Source organism: Bison bison, unplaced genomic scaffold, assembly GCF_000754665.1.
Source record: "Bison bison bison isolate TAMUID 2011002044 unplaced genomic scaffold, Bison_UMD1.0 scf7180017525419, whole genome shotgun sequence".
Classification (NCBI taxonomy): domain Eukaryota; kingdom Metazoa; phylum Chordata; class Mammalia; order Artiodactyla; family Bovidae; genus Bison; species Bison bison.
The window spans coordinates 4135-7076 of NW_011408047.1; the positions used below are offsets into that span (position 1 = coordinate 4135).

General features: G+C 53.5%; 1 protein-coding gene and 1 pseudogene across 1 annotated transcript in view; one reads left to right on the forward strand and one right to left on the reverse strand.

Annotated features, from left to right (window-relative positions):
* The first annotated feature begins 86 nt into the window (after positions 1–86).
* Positions 87–1637, forward strand: LOC104998618 (annotated as a pseudogene).
* Positions 1638–2868: 1231 nt separating this feature from the next.
* LOC104998684 (protein CXorf40A-like) overlaps positions 2869–2942 on the reverse strand; it is a gene marked incomplete at its 5' end in the record, with an annotated part of 1270 nt that continues 1196 nt past the window's right edge. The window contains one exon of the mRNA XM_010854043.1: positions 2869–2940. Within this exon, the coding sequence (XP_010852345.1) occupies positions 2869–2940 (72 nt within the window). The remainder of the gene's footprint in view (positions 2941–2942) is intronic.

Here is a 2942-nt window from a genome sequence, read left to right on the forward strand (position 1 = left end):
TGTGTATTCAGAGGAGGTTTTGGCAAAGCAGGGTGACCACCTGAGAGCCTAGATTTGGGCTCCCAAGACAACCCGCCCCTCCACAGGGCCCAAACCCAGAAACAGTCAACAAGAAAGAGAACAACCCCGTCCTCAGGCTGTCCTTCCCCAGGAAGCTCCGGATGATCATGGAGGATGCAGCCTTCACCTCTGTGCACTGGAACAAGAAGGGAGACACGGTGGTCATCCAAGCAGATCTCTTCCAGAAGGAGGTCCTTCAGCACAGAGGTACAAACAGCATCTTTGAGACAGACAGCATCAAAAGCTTCATCCGTGAACTGAACCTGTAAGGGTTCAGTAACATCCGCCCTCTGGGTCACTCTTCAGGGAAGAAGAAGATGATAGTAATATAGAAAGCCCTTCCGGGGAGACTAGACTTGATGACCCAAGTGCTGGACAGGTTTCATTTCTTAGAATTTTTTCTCGTGAGATGGTAGTTAAGGAAAGAGGAGAAAGCAGGGCTTATCATGTTCCACGAATCCCCTTAGGACCCACAGGGGTGACTCCAGACCTTGAGAGGCCAGTTGATGTCAGGGACCATCAGTAACACCTCAACTGAGGCTGGCCCCAGGGGAGATCTAGGGAGAGCCCTTGCTTGGGCCTCATAACCTGCCAGGAATGAAGAGACCTTGTCTTCATAGTTAGCAAGGCTGGGACGGTGGTGGGAAGGAGGGCAGTGAGGAACAGCTATTCTCCCCAAAGATGGCTAAAGTGATTCATTTCCTTTTAGATCTATCGCAACTCCAACTTTCAGAGAGCCTCTCCTCCTACAGAACATCCAGTGGAAAGACAACCCCAGAACAACTGCTTAGCTCATCACCAGCACAACAACGAGCCCAAAGAGAAAGAAGCATGCAGTGGCGACCAGACACTTTCCTCGATTCCATCATGAGTCCACCCAAGAGGCTGACAAGAAGGCCCAGGAGAGAATGCCAGCTGCTCAAGGAATCCCTGGCCAGTTCTCATTTGCGTTCTGTGGCCTTTGGTTTATGGGCAGTGTAGCCTTGCAGGCTGGAGCAAACCATCTCCCCAGTGAGCAGGACGGCCTCAGTGGTGAGGGCATGTCCAGTAACGCCACATCTGTATCTCTGGCTACTGCTGGAAGGGACACCTCAGGGTAACTGCCCAAGAGCCCCCCAGGGTACCCAGGTTATGGTTCAATGATGACTATGTACACCTATTTTTCCGTAATGATGGCGGCTGTTTCAGTTGTGGCCCAAGATGAGGCCTCTGAGGCACTCAATGGCACCCCATTCCAGTACTCTTGCCTGGAAAATCCCATGGATGGAGGAGCCTGGTGGGCTACAGTCCATGGGGTCGATAAGAGTCAGACACGACTGAGTGACTTCACTTTTGCTTTTCACTTTCATGCATTGGAGAAGGAAATGGCAACCCACTCCAGTGTTCTTGCCCGGAGAATCCCAGGGACAGGGGAGCCTGATAGGCTGCCGTCCATGGGGTCGCACAGAGTCAGACACGACTGAAGAGACTTAGCAGCAGCAGCAGCAGCAGCAACAGAGGCAGAGGAGGAGCAGTAGGAGTCCTCAGATTACAAATGTGCCCTCTGTGAGCAGTTCAAGAACAACCCCAATCCCTGAGCTGCCAGGACCCCAATGACACTCAAAAGCACTCTCTTGTAATCAAAAATATATTTCTGGGTCTAATAAAGTATAGCAAAACTCCAAAGGAGTAAATAAAGAATCGAATGAGAACTGCGAGTCTGTGTTCTTTCTATCTGTCCATGCTATTCACACACGGCATTGGGTGAGCCAGATGAGGCTGGAAGCCCACGCCCCAGGCAGGCCTCAGTCCAGTCCCCATGGTCCCTTTTCATCTGAAGCAGCAGCGTTTCACACCCTCAGCCAAGAGTGTGGCTCCCAAGCAGAGCGCTGAGGCCAGCCCAGGATGGGCTGGTCCCTGGGCCTTGCCTGACACACAGCAGAAGTGCCAGTCTGGCTCCTGACCATGGGGGCATCACCTTTAATGAGTCATGTACCCTGAAGCAGAAGGGGCTCCTCCTGGGTCCCCTGATGATGCCACAAGTTTCTGGTTAGCAGCTGAGCATCTGTCTCCAGCTCCTGATCCAAGGGCCTCCCCAAGAGGCCCACCAGAAAGCAGGGTCACCCCACCAGCCAAGGGCCTTGTAAGCACATGACCCCGAACCCAAAAACAAGTACAAGGTTTCCACAAGGTGAACACTAGCCCTTGTCATTCTGCTCTCACAGCTGTATTTAGGAGCCTGTCTTTGGATCAGGAATGGCCAGACACTGTAACCAACTCACACACTTTGTGACCCAAGGGACACTTTACAGTAGGGCAAGGGTCACCTGCAAGGACACACCGCATCCTGTTTCAGGGCCACTGGGCCTCTCTGCCTGCCAAAGGCCTCACCGGCTGCTCATGCTCAGCCCAGCCCCCAGCCTTCCCCATCACCCCCTGGTCACTGTTCCAACATCGGGGAGATTGGACCAGAACATAGAGGGAAAAACACTGACTGGTTTCCTAACAACACATTTCTCTCAACCACCCAGACCCAGCAGGGCCAAAACGAGTGGTGACACCATTTTACTGTAAAGGTCAAGGTCCTGGAGACTCATGCTGAGTCCAGAGCAGCACCACATGAGGGGTGTCCCGGCCCCCCGACCTGCACCAAGTTTGCAGCACATCCCAGGGTGGGGCTGATTGAGACAGAACCAGATGGGCATGTCCAGGAAGCAGTGGTGACTGGACAGTGTCACCATGTACAGGTGTCTTGGCCACCTTCCTCTCGAGAGCCCAGCCTGGACAGGCCTCCTCCTCAAAGGGGATCAGGTGCTCCAGGATGTCCACCTAGAAGATATCCTTACCACCCCTCCCAGGGATGGGCTGCAGCATCCAGCAGGGGTGGTGAGCACAGTCAGGTA